The sequence below is a fragment of the Bacillus rossius genome, chromosome 1 (genome assembly GCF_032445375.1).
Source record: "Bacillus rossius redtenbacheri isolate Brsri chromosome 1, Brsri_v3, whole genome shotgun sequence".
NCBI lineage: Eukaryota > Metazoa > Arthropoda > Insecta > Phasmatodea > Bacillidae > Bacillus > Bacillus rossius.
Genome location: NC_086330.1, coordinates 298,280,878 through 298,298,600, shown reverse-complemented (window position 1 = coordinate 298,298,600; position 17,723 = coordinate 298,280,878). Strand labels below are relative to the sequence as shown.

Here is a 17,723-nt window from a genome sequence, read left to right as displayed (position 1 = left end):
AAAACCTCTGATTACTCAGAAATATGACACCTGCTCAACGGCTGCTGACTTGCGTGACGGTTCTCCTGCGTGGCCTGTGATTCGACCTTTCTTTGGTTGAATCTTTCTGTTTGGCTCATAATACTTCTAATAATGACGAGTCAATAGCGGAGTAGCGCAAAGATGCAAGTTTATTAGATTTTGCCTTACGAGTTGAATGAACGAATTTTCCCTGTCTTTGTTAAATAGGTTTTTTAAGGATGAAAATAACACCCGCATAACATATTATTCAGACGTTTCGTGGATGTTTGTAGAAATAAAAGATCAATTTCGGAACGGTATTTTGGAAGTTAGCTCACGTGCATTCATTACATGATCACCTGGAGCAACGTGACGGCTCGTGCTGGCGGCCAGCAGGTAAGCAGTCCCGTGAGGCGGGGGGAGGCGTTATTAGCTCCGCGCAGTTTCCACGCGTCCGCGAACTTGGCGAGGCGGGCCGGCAACTCCCGGGCCAATCGACCCGCTGCGTGAGCGAGGAGCCCCTGCGGAGCTCCTGCCAGGCAACCCGCGGAGCAGCGCGGGTCGGCACGTGGCCTGTCGGCACAGGGGCACACTTGAATACAATACTGTATGTCCGTAAAAGAATGTCCCAGTTATAAATTTTAATAGTTACAAATGTAAGCGTTGTACAGTGCTGGTCCAAGGTCACAAGTTAAAGTAACTTAAACAGTTTTAGATAAGTGCATGTGCGAGTACTGTTTTGTTGTCTTCTCGCTTGCAGCCCCTCCTACGCAAAATGGGACTCCTGTTCGTGTTCTGCAATTTGCTAAGAGTAAAGCTGTAATTTAATTTAACGTGCGTTTCATTAAAAGTTTAATTTTGATCCCCCATGTGGCAAAAACATCCGCCGATGGTATTATTGGCAATTCAAAACGACCGGATGTATTTGTAAAGGGAAAAACCACGGGAAGACCAAAAGTGTGTACAGGTTGTTTACCGTGTCAGAGCGTCTTACCTGCGTAGTCATGAGCAATCTGTTCGGAAAGCAAGTATTGAACTTCAGTTGCTATCGGAATCTCTTTGTACGAGAGTGGTTGAACGTCGAAGTTCCTGACCGTTGGATTGGTCGTAATGGTCGAGACGACATACCTCTTTTTCGCTGGTCTCTATTTTCACCTGATATAACGCTATTTTCCTTTTAAAAGAACGTGTATACCTGATAATTTGCCAGAGTTGAGACAAAGAATTGAGAGGCTATTGCTTCCCTTACTCCGGACGTGTTAACCGAAAGGTGGAAAGAGTTGGATTAAGATTGGATGTGTGTCTTATACCTAAAGGTGCACATATTGAACATTTGTAAGAAAAACTAGGCTAGTTTACCTTCGATTTGATGTATGATTTTTTTGTAAATAGTCTAAATTAAACCTTTATAATAAATCATTGAAACTGGCACCTTCTTTTGTTGACAACATATACTTCAAGAAACTGCATTTATGTTTACGATGTTGTATTTTGAGCTATGAATAGTAACATTAATTATTTCTGACCACTCCTAAGATTGTAACAAGGTTTTCCCGCGCCAAAAGGTATTTTACTTGTAATTGGAGGCCGTTTGCAAGAGAAGCCATTGCTTTTTTTTGCTGGGATTTGTTTCTGACAGAAACTCAGCTAATCACGAAACACAGCCGTTTCTACAGTATTTTAACACACTGCTGGTTTTGACATTATATACATGGTCCCATCTATATGAGTTAAATTTCAGATACAGACTAATAACATACAGTTGATTTGAAATAAATCGTTTTTTACCTTTATGCACGTATTTTTAGTCATTAAATACTTACGGCACACCAACAGATGCTTCATGACACAAATTAGGTAGGCCGTTTATTACTCAGACGTGCCATTTTATCACTTCTTCTGAATCCTAGGCTTCTGTCGAGTGAGTTGGCATGATTCGAACGCACTGTCGCTAGTCGCTAGTTAGCTGGCCCTTGGGGGCGGAGAACGGCGAGGTGATTGAAGGCCAGTCTCTACAGAACCGCAGAATCCAGTTGTTTCCTGTCTCCAGACTAGAGTTCACACACGGGTGCACAATGAAGTCAATGTCACCTTCATTTCACCTTCAAGTAGATGATGACTCGTCAAGAGGCTTTTGTCATTGTTTGTAGTCTATAGGGCGCATTAACTGACAAGTGTTGCAACGAGGAAGGTCATCAACTGTAGATTGTTGGTAAAATAATAACGTTGTCTTCGCAGGTCCCTGCCAGTCGCCACAGCGGGTCAGAGGCGCCAGTTCTTGGAGTCCGTGGACTCGCCCGGCTGGCTCGGGTTCACGACTCCTGGGCGCCGAGCGGTCGCCAGGGAGCGAGGCCGGACTCTCAGCCCCTCCCTTCCCTCCTTCCCTCCCCCCCCCCCCCCCCCCACGGGGTGGATCGAGTGATCCACGCAGAGTTCCGGGTCTCCCAAGCTTCTTGGTTCCGGGGGGAAGTAATGTAGCGCAGTGAAACTTCAGGGGAGAGTTAGAAATGAAAAGAACTGTGAACACCCCTGCTGGTGTCTCAGCGCACCCAGCACGGGCGCAAAGCTTCTTCACACTCTGGTTGATGTTCCACACCAAACGAACCATAGCATAACTCTGAACTTTTCAAAATACTCGAAGCAACCAGTAGAAACGACGGTATAAAATACAATATTTTAAAGCAAAGCAAATTAAAAAAAAAATTTTTGAGTCTGGAATTGGGATGGCATAAGGCATAAAGCAGAATCAAATATTTGTAAACATAATGAAGTTTTATTTGCCTTCAAAAGTAACTACGAGGGAAAATTACCAACATTATTTTAAGCACAACCGTGCCTTGCTAAATGATAGGCCAACCCATACATATTTAAAAGCATAAACATCAAGGCAATTAAAAATTATATTTAATACACTATTACGTTAACATACAAAAGCATGTAGTATAAGAATAAAATATTATGCATTCCCACTTTTTTATCATCTTTATTTCCTGCGGGTACTCGATTTGCTATAGTGATATGCAAAAATATAAATGATAAAAAAAGGTAATTTAAAAATTATATATAACGTAAAAAAAACGCAGCTTAATCTCAAAACCAGTTCATGTTGGGGTTCAAATAATAATAGTACATATTCCACTGTGAAAGTTTTCCGTCACTGTTGCAACGACGCCAAATGTAAGCAATTTCCAAAATTACTCCAGACACTCTTAAGCTTTATTTGGAAATAAGTTACACGCACTCTGTTTATCAAATAACTTAAATTTTCATAGCTCTGTCCACCTTACCAAAATGTCTAAACGTTCTCATAGTTTGTTAACAATATTTTACAATGGATAGCATTTTACCAAAGTTCGTGGCGCGACTAAATTCAAAGTTGCCTCACATTGGGATTGAAATACAATTTACAATAAATGACGTGACGTGCCACTCAAAACGGGCGTAAGTTCAAAACATATAGAAATGAATGCCATGCCATGTCCAGACGTCGAAGTTTATGCTGAACACCGTCCGTGCGAAACATCATCACCTTGAAGATATAGATCGGCGCAGATATCACAGTTTGTATAGAAAGTGCCATACCAGCCATACGCTCCACATGGCCTGAGTATAGTAGAGCGATCGAAGTCCACTCAGGCTGGCATCGTGCTTCAAAACGGCCCTGTCCTCCCATGACCGAGGGAAATTACAGTCTTACCGCGCTAAAGTTGACGTCACACCCACCGCCTCGCGGCGTGGAACGACCGACCGCGCGCCGCGGCAGACAGCAACCCCCCCTCCCCCCCATTCCGTAGAAAATTCCCAGAGAGCACACTTGCAGACCTCACCGTGCTCTGTCTTCATGACGTCAACCTCACAGGCACGATCTGACTCCTAGTTATCCCGCTACGTCTAGCTTCGCGCGTTGTCGCACGGCCCCCAGCTAAGCGTCGATGGTTCAATGCAATTAATAAGAGCTTTTAATAATAACACTATAAATCACCTTGTAGTTGATAAATACAAAATTACCAAAATTGTAATTATCTTTTATATCCTGATCAACTTACCCCGAGACTGCCTTAACAGTACAAATATATAATGATACATGTATCTAGCCTACCTAAAGTGGGACTACAAGAGTTTAAGATATTCAAAAAAAGATTTAAGATATTAAAAAATACAGAGCAGAAAATTAAATTAATATAATCGTTTTGATGAGCTGCTAGAAATAGTTTTCTCGGTGAAGTCATTGGCGTTTTGGACATAACCACAACTATAATATGACTGCCAATAGAATTTATGTTACGGTCTTTAAATACCTATTAATGTGTAATATTTGTATTGACAAAGAGAAATTATCAATATTGAACGATACAAAATTGTTACGGCATGAAAACTGTTGAAACCACTGTGGCGTCTTTCTCTCCCCCCCCCCTTCCCCCCTTATAGGAATGGCCGGAAGGGCACCACCCAGAGCAGCCCGTGTTCAGCTTGACTCAACAAGAGGAACTTTAGCCGGTTCGGACGGAATTGGGGAGGAGTGACAGTTTAAGGGGGTGCCTCCCATTTTAGGTCAATAATATATATTTACAGTATTTACAGATAAACTTGTAGACTTTTTCAATTGTTTATCTTTCACGAAATGAAAAATATATACAGCGCATACTTTTTGTATAATTAGCTGCCAAATTTACATTTTTAACGTTTTTTAGTTGTACAAATAAGACAAATTTAATTTTTTTTAGAACTGAAACTTTTAAGGTTTAACTGCAATGCCACTGTCTTCTTCAAGAAATGGGTTGAATATCTTTCATAAAATATTAATTAATTTTACCTGGCATTTCAAAATTCTCAGATTTATTACGATTTTGACAGCCAATAAAAATGAAAACTTTTTTGTGATAGAAATGCAAACCATATCATGAAGTAACCAGTGACATTGCAGTTAAACCTTAAATGTTTCAGTTCTGCAATAAATTAAATTCTCTTTATTTGTACAACCCAAAAACGTTAAAAATGTAACTTTATCAGCTAATTATGCAAAAAGTATGCGCTGTATATATATTTCATTTCGTGAAAGGTAAACAATTAAAAAAGTCTAAAAGTTGATCAGTGATTAATATAAATATAAAATCATGATCTGAAATGGGAGCCACCTCCTTAAGAGCTCTCTGTTCGTAGTGGGTGGAGCGATGTCAGCTAGATGATCATCTTCCTTGATTACGTGTTTTTGGACACACTCTGAAGGAATATAAATCAGTAATAAACGCCATAAGAATTTTGTGAATCATGATCGACCCATAGAAAAGGCGAATTGTGGCAAAAGCCAAGGAACACGTGACATCGAACGCACGCGTTTGTAAAGTCCGCTCTTGCACCAGAAAAATACATCTAAATACACATATCTCTTGCTATTAAAATTACTGTTGCATATATAATTTCCGTTGTTGTTAATTTGAGTTTTCAGTATGTATGCTTTGGACAGTTAATTGGCATAAAACGGTTGTTTTCACGGACGTGTTTTGAAAATAAAATAATCGTCCGCAGTATTGCAGGTAGTAAAGGGACGTGAACGTTAATATTCAGCTTGGGATTATAACGTCACATCTTGAAGTCCCACAGAGGCTCGTCACCTACGAGAAGACTACAGACCAGCGTGTAGCGCGTAGAGGCGAAGAGGCGAAGAGACGTATAATAGGTTTGCCCTTAGCACCTCTGCGCTCTAAAAGCTCGCGCGTCCAGTCAGCACGTGGCCAACTTTAGACGTAACTCCGACATAATTGATCATCATTGATTGGTATTGGTGTTGAATCGCCGATACGTACTGCCACAGGAGCGTCATGGTTAAACACTCGCGGTAACTGATAATCAGAGTATCTAGCGTAAGGGCAAACGGAAAAACTAAACACGCAGAATTATCAGGAAATTAAAAAAAAATCTGAATAATTCCAGAAACTGTCAGGGGAATATATGTTAGTTAAGGGAATTTAAAAGAAAAAGTAAGACAAACACTCATCTTTTATCGCTATTTAATTCGGCCATGCATATTGAGTTTGGGTTTAGGATTTGTTTGTTGCAATGATGAAGTGCCAAGTATTTTCGAAACAGATTTGTATTTTGTGACACGTGAGGCTGAATAACCTCTGTGATGGTACCTTGGAATTTTTTGTGAACAGTTTCCAGTATTTTAGTTACTGTGTTAACAGATTAATCACATCATTAAATAATGCGTAAGTACGTTGTGACTAATGCAACATAAGATGCACAAACATTTGTATTTTGGTTACCTATAGAAATATGGCAGGTTTTTAATCAGTGAAAAACTATAAATGTGATGAAGGAGTCAGGGAAGAGTCAGGTGTGTTATACTGCACATATTGGTAATACATAGGTAAAAAAGAAATAAATATTTTGAATACAGGGCTGGTTTTGCCCGCACGGTAACGCATTTACGACTTGTGACCTGTGACCCGTGGTCAACATTCTCGTTGACGGAGTTTGCCCTCGGGAACTTGTTAACGCCCCCTCCCACTCCTCAAATGTTTGCCAGAAACACATCTCCCTTTGCCACGAGTCCGGGGGGATGGTGCTGTGGCCACGGCCAGGAAGATGACGTGTATCTAGTCAACAGAGACTGTGGCTCGGGAAACCTATATCAAGTTGTGTAAGAATCGGAGAAACTACAACCCAAATAAATATCTATTAATTTCTGAAATTATAAATAAAAATGTACAATTACTTAATAATTTTTCGTTAAACTACGTTTTTGAGATTAAACTGGCGTGAGTTTGACTGTATTCAGGAAAATGATCTTGATACAGATGACAGGGACAAACACGGAATTTATATATCACACCTTTTGCTACTGGAAGATACGATGTATCTGTAAAATATACACCTATTATGAGCTTACGTTGGTCCAAGCCTACTTTATTTTAAGCCATTTCGGTTAATTAACTAAAGTGTTTTCTTACAGCCAAGGAGGCATTAAAATATGAAACTACTTAGTATGTTGCCAGTTAAAAAGCGTGTAAAGCAGGCTACGATTAAGTGGTATTTTATGCAGTTATTTTTTGAAATAACTACCAGAAGTCCATTTCAAAATTTTCAAGGTAAAAGTAAACCCACAATTTTCGCTATGGAAGAACAATTTATATGCTTCACGTCATTTTCTCGACTTATGCTGTTAAAAATTTTCACCTTAAGTTTACGAATAACACTGGTTAAAAATTATCCAGGGTTCTTCGTAAATTTACTGATATATTCGTAAAATTACAGGCTCTAAATAATTATTTTGGTGCAATGACAAGACCATTAGAAACTTGTTAAGTTTACTCAGGAAACACGATCTTTTATCCTTACAAGCGTATGATTACCCTGTTTCAACGGAACACAGGTCAGTATATGGTAAAGTTTCTACGAAAGTCAATGCTCTGTAAGTAAGAAGAGAACTTGGTTTATTCCAGGAGCCTTCTTAATTCAAACGCCTGCATGTTGACTGGAATTGCTGCTGGTGCACAGGTACTCACCCATCTCGTCGATGATGGGCGCCATCCTCAGCGTGACCCCCACCAGCAGCACGCTCATCAGCAGCAGCAGGCACGCCGTCGCGATGATGGTCCAGCGCGCTCTCTTGGGCAGGTCCTCCGGGTCCATGACGCGCGCTGTCCTCTTCGGCCGCCCGGGCCCGTCGCCGCCGTACTCGCGCTTCCGCCGCCGCCGCCTCCGGTGCTGCCGCCGCCGGGCCGCCGCCGGCCCCGCCTCCGCGTCGTCGCCGTCGTCCCCCAGCGCCTCCTCGTGCAGGCTGAGGAACGCCTCGTCCTCCAGGTCCATGTCGAGCGCCACGAACTCGGTGTCGTAGTGCGAGTGGAGGATCTTCCTGGACGGCGATCACAGAACCCACGGTCGCTGCTGCGTGTCAGGCTAGTGCATGCTGGAGGAACCCACTGTTAGGGAGGATCAGACCCCACCACCTTGGAGTTTTACATCTTTTGGTTATAGCTTTAATTTAGAACTATTTAGCCCAATGTTTGGCATGTCAAAGCATAAATAATATCTCCCGTAACTTCGATACCTTGTTGCAACTACATATTTACTTACAGGCTCTAGTCTGTAAGTCCCACGAGGAAATTACTTATATCACCCGGGCGACTACAACTATCGTAATAATCTCACCAGTTAACAAGTGTTGACTTCAACAAGTAGCAAAAGCTCAATACAATGCCATGTTATACCAAAATATTTAGCGCTTAAGCTTTATTGAAAGTGGTATAAAAAATTTTTAAATTTCAAGATGGTGAAGTTTAATTCCCCTAAAGAATTCAAGATGTGCGGAATTCAACATTTGTGGAGTTTCCTCTGGTCAGTTTTAACAACCACTGATATGGTTGAAAGGTTGGGTTTATGCTGTGGTATGTAGCTAGTATATGGCAGACGAAGGTAAACATTATGATTTTAAAGAGCATGGAAAAGCATATTTCAAGAATTAATGATCTTTGTTCAGAACCATTTTAAAAATTTTGAAATGCAGGTACGAACAGGTTTCTGCTGCTATTTAAAACTATTGAATGGTGGGTAAAGGGAATTACGATAACTGGTTAAGGAAAATGTCATAATAAACCTATGTTGAGACCACTTGGGCAATGCTGAATTGCATACATGGGCGGATTTCTGCTGTGGTCACAGACTATGGACAAGCGGGTTAAGGACAATTCGTGATTCTATGATGTTTGGACAAGGAGGACTCCAGAATTTGTTAAATCTCGTGTAGTGCATAGTGAGTGAAGGCGAAGTTATGGATTTATGGGATGTGAACAGAGTAACCTTATATTTTTTTTTTTTTGTTTCTGATCATTTGAAAAATTGTGGATTTTCTTATATGGATAATATTTTGCAGTCGCTTCAAGCAAGTTTAGGATTAACGAAGTTGAAGTTACGAATGTAAAATGCATAGAATGTTACGACACAAGAAGAACTGCATAATTAATAAAGTTGGTTTTGGCTCAATTAGGAAACATTTTAATATGCACTGGAAGGTTTCTACTGTGTGTCAAGCTAGGGATTTTTAACTCAATAAAAAATTTGTATTACAAAATTTACTGAGAAGAGTTGTGGCCACAAATGTGTTGTATGCATGCTCATGTTACTACTTTCTTATTAATAAAAAGTACATGTTGGGGGAAAATAATATTAATTATTCTATGTTGAACGGAAATTTTCGAAGCAAGAAAATTTTTAGATTTCATTACAGTTGACTCTGATTCATTTCAGCAAAATTTATCTGCATTCATGTGTCTACTGTGGTCTCAAAAAAGTGAATAGTTGGAGAAAGTTAATTTATGACTGTATGATTCTTGGTAAAGCAGGTGATTATGGCATCTCCAGAATATTTTTAGTTGGCTCAGCAATGAAATATTTATCTCAAATTCTGAGTTACATGCAATGATGTTCATATTGTATTTCAAAATAGACATCGATGGATTCAAATACAGTTATTATTCTAAGATGCATTGAAAGTAGTATAGTAAACGGGCTCCTGCTACAGGGTCCAGAGTCCAGATTGTTGATTGTCGATTGCCATCTTAGATTGCAACATCACGGGGCCATCTTGAATGATGAAATCACGCCTGCCATCTTCATAATCTTTATTTATTATATTGATTTTAATAAGAAAATTTTTAGAATTTATAAAAAAATTAGTTATTAATATTTTTAGTATAAAAAATACCAAAACAGGGAAAATCGTTCACCATATTTAAAAAAACTGTAATTTTTAAGCTAGGTAATCGGGAAGACTTAAAAATTTATAAATAATTAATAAATTAAACTTTAATAAAAAACCTCATAATTTTGCAATTTGTCCGCCATTTTAAAAACCAAAAATTTTGTGCTAGAAAAACGGGAAACATTTTAACATTTATAATAAATAAATTCAAAATTAAAATAAAATTTTTATTGATTTGACCTTAACCTTTAAACTTACCTACCATATGACCTCAACCTTCGACCTTGACTTGACACTTGACTATTGACCTTGACACTTTGCCTTTGACATTGACACTTCAACTTTAACCTTGACCTCGACCGCAACCTTGGATTATTATGCAATTACTGACATTTGAAATAAATATGTTACTGTTGAAACTTTTGTTTTGGCCACCATCTTGAACATATGTAATTATTAAGCTAGAAACTCGAGAAAATTTCAAAATCCATAAAAAAACACTAGTTAAAATAATGAATTATTCGATTGCCTTGCTTTGATCCTTGCTCGATCCAAAAAAAAAACGTTTGTTGTAGGTAAAAACCACTAATTTAATAAATCGTGATAAAAAATATAAAAGTAAATTAAATTCCTCATCTACCAACCTACAGTAAGCCGATGATGACATAATGGCCACACATTGGAAATTCGTGATTATTAACATAAAAATTCGAAAAAATTAAAAAAAAATTAATAAATCAGCAATTAATTTACTGATTTATTCGAAAGTCTCGTGTCCACGGCTTGATACAAGGCAGTATCTACTGCGTGTCCATTGCATGTCCAGTGTTTCCATTTCATGTCTTTTTCTTTTTATTGAATCTGTGTCGCTTCGTTAAATGTGCATAGTCAAGACTGTAGTCAGGTCATGATTGGCCTCGTGGTTTGGAGATGCCTGGTCTATACGCCTGACATTAAACATGACCTGTCTAAAATGTTTGCTGAGTTTCGACGAAAAATACCTCTTGTTTCGGAGACGCTTGGCCTGTATGAAGATATGTTGTTTCTTATTATTTGTGACGATGTCTATTTTTGTGGGATATGACCTGGGTTCGACTATGGTATATGCATTACAAAATATTTCAGGGCGCAAATATTACTTTAATAGGCTCGTAGGCTTTCGTTCCATTTTTTCCCTTTCTGTGAAGCCATTCCAAGTACCTACTATACATGTACTGGGTATAGATTCCAGCGGAGTTTTTAAGTTTTAGCCGGGCGGCCGGAAACGAGGCCGCGCATTCCTCGAGCGAGCAGGTGGACGGTCACCCTATGCTTCTGCAAGCTTACAAATATTTCCCAGCGCGCGGCATGCAGCTACAGACTGGCTCGCTCAGCTTCGTCCAGTCTCGTCCAGCCTCGTCAATATTTTTAAAAAACTTTATGGGTAACATGCTTGAATTTATGTACTTCAACTAGTCGAACGTGAATACGTTTAACTTTATGTATTGGAAGTTATTTTTCTACGCAAGACAAGAAAAAATAAACAAAAAGTTGCTGGGTGGGTATCGACCACATGGTCAATACCGCATGAGTGACTGGCACTTGATGTGTGCTAACTCTTCTGTCTTTCTGTTTCATGTGGTAATTATGTTTATTAGTTATTGTATCCCGAAACTAGACTATTTAATATAGGTATAGTTGATCAATTTAATTAACTCTGTACTGCCTGTTATCAAACCTCGAACATGGATCTTTAGATTAAATCAGTTACTTAATTACAGATGTTTTTGATGATTTTTGGAATTTTTCCGAATTTATAGGTTAATAATCACGAATTTCTATGAGGTGGCCAGTATCTTCGGCTTACTGGAGGTTGGTAGATGAGGAATTTAGTTTGTTTTTATGTTTTTAAAAACGATTTATTAAATTAGTGGTTTTTACCCACAAAAAAAAACATTTTTATATCGAGCAATGATCAATAGAAGGCAATCGAATCAATCATTATTTTAACAAGTGTTTTTTTTTTACGAATTTCGTATTTTTCTTGAATTTATAGCTCAATAATTACAGATTTTCAAGATGGTGGCCATAACAAAAGTTTCAACAGTTACATCTTTTATTCAAATATCGGTAATTGCATAATAATCCATGATGGTGGTCAAGGACCAATTTTAAGTCAATATTCAAATTAAAGGTCAAGTGTCAAGGTCAATGGTCTAGTTTTAAAATCAATAAAATCGTATATAAATATTTTTTATATATATTTTTTAATTTTCCAGCATAATAATTACGGTATTTTAAGATGTCTGATTCATTTAAAATGACGAAAGTTTTTTAAATTAAAGTTTCTTTAATTTCAATTTTTATAAATTAAAATTTTGTTCCCAATTTTTTAGAATGAAAATTTCCGGAAATTTAATATGGCGGACCTTTTTTAAAATTGCGGAAAGTTTTTAATATTTAAAATTTAATGTTTTTATTATTTAAAAGATTCCTTTAAAATAGGATTATAACAACGAATGTATAAGATACCGGCCGTAATTAAAAGTACAACAGTTACGTAATCCTTATGGTGACCTTGACGTAACAATTCAAGATAAGCGAACGTATAGAAAAGTGCAACTGTCATGTCATCATTCAAGATGGACACCGTGACGTCACAATCCAAGATGGCTTTTGACAATCAACAATCGGGATCCAGGACCCTGTAGCAGGAGCCTTCTTACTATATTACTTTTGAAAGTTACATGCCTAGAGGGGGCTGTCACTAGATAGGGCCTAAGATGCTATTATTGTACACTAAGGATTCTGTTTATACTAACATCAGAATGTCATTTACCTTCAGAGCTGACTTATACATAATTTTTAGTAATGTTACTTGTGAACTGTCTGTGATTTTACTTTCTTAATATAATTATTTTGACTCGAAAAAATTATTTATTGCTGAGCAAACACTTAAAAAGTATTTAAACAAAGGTGCGAATCAACAAATGTTACACTGTCAGGTTGGATTCCTTTTTTTTAAATCGCGCACGTTAAAAAGACTCTGTGTTTTGCATATGCCTGTCTAATGCGTATATTAAAAATATTAAATAGGTTGCATAACTTTTAAATAATATGTAGCACATAAATTTAAAGTAATTGGGAGACGTTGGTTAATGTTTATATTGAAATACCAACATTTATGTTAATTTTTGTGTTATCATGTGTGTTTCAATGTATCAATTGATTCTTCAAAGCACTAGTTAATGGTCCATTCCTGTTTGCGTATTTGCTTTGATTGTGGCTACAACTTCAAATAATGTAAATTTGTGCGTATTGCATTGGATGGATATTTATGTAAATTAGTATTAGGATTTTACAAGCCAAAGACGGTTATGTATTGTGAAACAACTACATAGGTTAACCTAACATTGTTTTAGACCACCAACACCACCTTCCATCTCTAATAAAATTTTACAACAATCCTTATTTTTTATGGTATTGAACATCAAGACTCTAAAATACAAATTAGACATTATTTTACTAAAAGTTTAAATGTATTAAAATCCCCTAGATCCTGAACCCAAAGATTGCTAAGGAGAACCTAATTCCTGATGTATTTCGGAACTAAACTAAATTTATTAGGATTTACGCTGTGTGGTTGGTAGTGTGAGAATCATTAGTGACCGATTTCAGACAAAAAATAAGGAATTATGTTTAACCTGGGAGTGAAATCTCATATAACTTGTATACTTCTTTTAGAGGAATTTACTAATTTGTTGCTGGTTTTTAAACATTTCGGAAAACACTAAGTTGCATTCAAAGACACGTTACTACTGTTCATTATCTCAAATTTTGCATAGTAAATTAAGTTGGCTAGTCATGCATTGAAAATCTTGAGGAAAAGATTTTAGTAGTTTCTATTCGGGTCTGAACCACTAAAGTAAAATAATGCTTAGTATTAATAATAACGACCATTCTTTGGGATTGTCTGGAATATTATATCATCCCAAAAGGGGAATTCAACTATTTGTTTTGTGCATAGTAGAATAACATCTAGAATTTCCATATAAAACTGAAGCAATTTTGAATATCATATACAAAATAAATAATTATTGATTATTAATTGCAGTCCTAAATAATTGACAAGAATACATATGTTGATAAATACTTGTCGATATATATAATGTATTATGATTGAATCCATAAATATTATAATATTTTCTTAAATTAAATTTTTAAGCTACTTGTAACAACTAGTTATGGATTGTCTTCAAGTGCATCTATAAGGGTAAACTGGTATATCATGTTTATTTCCTACAAAATGATTTGTGTTTTAATAGACTCACATAATGTTTCGAATTTAAAAGTGGCCTTGAGTTTGCCATGCTAAGATAAGATAAGAAAACTATGGTTGTTCGAAAATTACAATCAGCACTTCTATGCATATACAAGTTATATGTACATAGAAAATCAAAATACTATTCTTAAATGATTTAATTTTTATATAAATAACAAAAGAAAAACTTATGATGACACGAGAATTTAAATTTAGTTTTGAAATACCCTAGGCGAGTTTAAATACTCCTTTATAAATTAATTAATTAAAAAATTAGAGCACACTTTTAACTATTAATTTATTTTTACACAGTTTTATGTGTTTATGGATCATATCGAATCATTGGAGAGATTTTGAAAAGAGTACTCATAATGTAATTTGTTTTCAAATTATTTTTGTGCAAGTTCACTCAAGTGGAGAATTGAAACTTTCATGATTTAATTTGCCGATCGAATCAAATCATATGATTCCAACAATATATATATTTTAAATTATTTGATGAATCTTTAAATAATATTTTTATTACTTTATTCTGCGGACACCACAACTCATGCTTGTCGATATCCATGCATCAGTTAATTTTCAGATAAATTTTGGAAGTGTGATATTAGGAATGGTAGTGTGTCACAACTGTTTCTTTTAGAGCTGCAGTTACTCTCGCCCGGGGGGACGCCACAGCGGGGAGGATGCCGGGGCGAGGAAGGGGTACTTGAATTGCGAAGGCGCGGGACTGGGGCGAGGAAGGGGTACTTGCCGTTGCGAGGGCGCGGGGCTGGGGCGAGGAAGGGGTACTTGCCGTTGCGAGGGCGCGGGGCTGGGGCGAGGAAGGGGTACTTGCCGTTGCGAGGGCGCGGGGCTGGGGCGAGGAAGGGGTACTGGCCGTTGCGAGGGCGCGGGGCTGGGGCGAGGAAGGGGTACTTGCCGTTGCGAGGGCGCGGGGCTGGGGCGAGGAAGGGGTACTTGCCGTTGCGAGGGCGCGGGGCTGGGGCGAGGAAGGGGTACTTGCCGTTGCGAGGGCGCGGGGCTGGGGCGAGGAAGGGGTACTTGCCGTTGCGAGGGCGCGGGGCTGGGGCGAGGAAGGGGTACTGGCCGTTGCGAGGGCGCGGAGCTGGGGCGAGGAAGGGGTACTTGCCGTTGCGAGGGCGCGGGGCTGGGGCGAGGAAGGGGTACTTGCCGTTGCGAGGGCGCGGGGCTGGGGCGAGGAAGGGGTACTGGCCGTTGCGAGGGCGCGGGGCTGGGGCGAGGAAGGGGTACTTGCCGTTGCGAGGGCGCGGGGCTGGGGCGAGGAAGGGGTACTTGCCGTTGCGAGGGCGTGGGGCTGGGGCGAGGAAGGGGTACTGGCCGTTGCGAGGGCGCGGGGCTGGGGCGAGGAAGGGGTACTTGCCGTTGCGAGGGCGCGGGGCTGGGGCGAGGAAGGGGTACTGGCCGTTGCGAGGGCGCGGGGCTGGGGCGAGGAAGGGGTACTTGCCGTTGCGAGGGCGCGGGGCTGGGGCGAGGAAGGGGTACTGGCCGTTGCGAGGGCGCGGGGCTGGGGCGAGGAAGGGGTACTGGCCGTTGCGAGGGCGCGGGGCTGGGGCGAGGAAGGGGTACTTTCCGTTGCGAGGGCGCGGGGCTGGGGCGAGGAAGAGGTACTTGCCGTTGCGAGGGCGCGGGGCTGGGGCGAGGAAGGGGTACTTGCCGTTGCGAGGGCGCGGGGCTGGGGCGAGGAAGGGGTACTTGCCGTTGCGAGGGCGCGGGGCTGGGGCAGCACGAGGCGCAGCGGGACGGGCCCGCGCCGGGCGGCGCCAGGGTCGCGGTGCTCGCGCAGAACGCTGTCTCCTGCAGCTGGTACAGCTCCTCCTCGTCGCGGTATTCGCGGTGGTGCAGCTGGCAGTCGTGGTGGTGCTGGTGGTGGCGGCGGTGCCGGTGTCGGTGGCGCCGCTTGGGGAACAGGCCCGACGCCAGGAGCCCGCCGGCGTCCGACGCCCGGTGGTGGTGGTGGCGGCTCTTGCGCCGGCCGTGGTGGTGGTGGTGCTGGGGAGCGCCGTCCTTGTGCGAGGACACGGTGGAAGACGAGAGAAGGTTCCCGGGGGCGAAGTCCTCGGGCGCCACGGGCCGGCGCGCTTCCTTGCCGGAGCCCTTGATGGAGATCACCTTGCTCTGCACCAGCGCTGCCAGGACGGCCTCCAGGCGCATGATCTCCATCACGGGGCCTCCGGGGTCGTCCTTGCCCGGATCTGGCTGGCGCCGCTTCAGGTCTTCCGTGGACACCGCCTTGTCCGCGACCTCGGCGACGCACTTCATCTCTTGGCGCGGGAGAGGCGCCACCTGGACCATCGCTCGTCGCCGGCTCGCATGGCCGCCGGCCGGGGTCGGTGCGCGGCCCTAGAGCAGCGCGGGCATGGCGCCTCCAGATCACCAGCGGCTCAGCCACGTCGCTCCGCAGTCTCCCTCGCTGCTCGCCCGTGCCGCGGCACAGCACATCGTGCGTCGCCAACACTGTTCCAAAACTACACTCGCGATCGTCCGCACTTGCTTCCCACTAGTTTATCATTCATTTTCACCATTGAGACAGTCTTTCATTTTCAATCAATCTTCTTGGTTCAATATTGCAACGTGCCCTGTAAATTTTGTGTAGAAAGGGGATATTAATAGTGGGGAACTCGAATTTTAACCTAGGAGACTTGGTGTTTGGTAAAAGGTAAAACGAATAAGATTAAATGTAACTTAAATTTTATTCAAAATACTGGTAATGAAATGTATCTCTTGATAAATGGGCTGTAAAATTATAAAACAATTATTATCTTTTATTCCGTGTTACGGTTAATCATGAAGTAGCGTACTAATCATTGATAAAGAGTAGTTCATAATGGCCGATTTTTGCAGAAATGTATGGGAATTGGCTTAACGGCTTGACTCTCGGAACTCTTCGGCCATGTTCGGACGTGTCCATCATCCATGCTTATGATCAGGAGCTCGTTGACCATTTTGGTTACTTTCGTCTTCTACATTCGCTTTCCTGCCCGATAGTTCACTGTCTGTAAACTAGAATATGCTAGTCTCTCCTACCTGGATGACCTGCCATCGCCGGCAGCCTTATTTTATATTTATTTCGGTAGCAGCTAGTTGTATTGTAAAAAATTCGTTTTATTTTATGCCTCGGAAGGTGTTGTTATAATATATATAAATATGTTAAAGTTGCAACAGGTGGATTCTGACATACGAGCCCCAGTTTTCATGCCCAAAGTGACGACTCCTTTGCCCGCACGACCACCACACCAATGTGTGTACTTAACTTAATCATTGACTGCCATTATAATACTTTTTTAGTTTATTATTTATAAATTACTGTTTATATCATTTTAGCTTGACCATTACTACATCAAAAGCTTTTATATAAAACGATTATTTTTGTTTACAAACGAATTTATGATTTAAGTAAACAACACACTCGGTGAACAATCAAACGATTCTACGTCAATATTTTTGCAATACTGTATGCCAGAAGTTAATTCAGTAAAACGTTTCTGCGATCTTTCGGTTGTCACATGAAAAAACACTAGGCAACTGAGGTTATAAAACGTTTGCTAGATTGCACATAGCTTACATAATAGTAAGGATATAAATATTAATTTAAACAAAGTAATTGTGCGGAAGAGTTAAGTACGCAACACTATTACCTTTAACTTAATATGTTTTAAGAATATTGGGGGAGTCCATTTATTTGTATTCCGCCATTTT

At 40.4% G+C, this 17,723-nt stretch overlaps 1 protein-coding gene across 1 annotated transcript; it reads right to left on the bottom strand.

Moving 5' to 3' along the window:
• Positions 1 to 2,262: 2,262 nt before the first annotated feature.
• On the bottom strand, positions 2,263 to 16,319 carry LOC134527764 (uncharacterized). The gene is made up of 3 exons (XM_063360699.1): positions 15,720 to 16,319; positions 7,509 to 7,854; positions 2,263 to 2,321 (listed from the first exon to the last, which is right to left on the bottom strand). Exons 1-3 carry the CDS (start codon positions 16,317 to 16,319, stop codon positions 2,263 to 2,265), a joined length of 1,005 nt encoding a protein of 334 aa, XP_063216769.1.
• Between the last annotated feature and the right edge of the window lie 1,404 nt (positions 16,320 to 17,723).